Below are 1075 nucleotides of genomic sequence, written 5' to 3'. Positions count from 1 at the left end.
CACGCGCTGGAGCCGTCCCTACAATCACCAGCGAGCTACCTGCGAGGACCCAGCGGCTATCTAGCGCTGGTTCGACTTAGTTCAGGCGACAAAGCAGAAGTGGGGTATTGTGGACGACGATATCTACAACTTTGACGAAACTAGCTTTATAATGGGCAAGATTTTATCACAGTTAGTTATCACAGGCTTAGAGGGATATGGTAAAAAGAAGCGGATCTAGCTAGGTAACCGTGAGTGGGTTACTGTGATCCAAGGCGTGGGCGCGTTAGGTCGCCGGCTACCCCCCTTCGTTATCTTTGCGGGCAAGGTGCTTATCGACGTCTGGTTTAAAGACCTGCCTACTGACTGGGTTCTTGAAGTTAGTCCTAATGGCTGGACGAATAATCAGCTTGCTCTTGCGTGGTTAGAGCACTTTGATACCTATACAAAGAGGCAGACTGTGGGTGGGTATCGACTGCTTATTATCGACGGCCATGAGAGCCACTGCTCCGTCGATTTTCAAGATCTTTGCAAGGAGAAGAATATCATTCTTCTCTGCATACCTGCGCACTCGTCTCACCTATTGCAGCCCCTTGATGTCGCCTGCTTCTCGCCGTTGAAGCGCAAGTATGGCGACTCGATCTTAGGCTTGGCACGCAACCGCACCAGCTATATCAGTAAGGAGACCTTCCTGCCAGCCTTTAAGGCTGCTTTTGAGCAGTCTATTACGAAGGAGAATATCCAAGCTGGCTTTAGAGGCGCTGGTTTAGTCCCACACGACCCACAGGCTGTGCTATTAAAGCTTGATGTAGTGGTGCAGACACCACATCAATCACCGCGACGGGTAGCCGCCTAGGAGGCGCAGACACCACGTAACGCGCGCGAAGTCGAGGCTTAAACTAGTCTTATTCGACAGAGCGTGAGAAAGCGCCGTGGGTCTTCTGCTAATTCACTTACCGAGCAGATCGCGCAGTTGAGTAAGGGGGCTTAGCAGATGGCACATAAGATGGTACTTTTGATAGAGAAAATAACCACCCTTTAAGAGGCTCTAGACGAATCAAACAAGCGTAAAAGCCGCAAGCGGCGATACGTACGG

The 1075-nt window shown here is 50.8% G+C and overlaps 1 protein-coding gene across 1 annotated transcript; it reads left to right on the top strand.

Annotated features, from left to right (window-relative positions):
* Window positions 1-292: 292 nt before the first annotated feature.
* On the top strand, window positions 293-835 carry SETTUDRAFT_112567 (uncharacterized protein; the record flags this gene model as incomplete). Its single annotated transcript, XM_008028617.1, has 1 exon — window positions 293-835. A coding segment is annotated over one exon (543 nt), but the record flags the coding sequence as incomplete, so codon positions are not given.
* Between the last annotated feature and the right edge of the window lie 240 nt (window positions 836-1075).

Source organism: Exserohilum turcica (assembly GCF_000359705.1).
Source record: "Exserohilum turcica Et28A unplaced genomic scaffold SETTUscaffold_276, whole genome shotgun sequence".
NCBI classification, from domain to species: Eukaryota; Fungi; Ascomycota; class Dothideomycetes; order Pleosporales; family Pleosporaceae; genus Exserohilum; species Exserohilum turcicum.
This window is presented reverse-complemented; position numbering and strand designations above follow the sequence as displayed.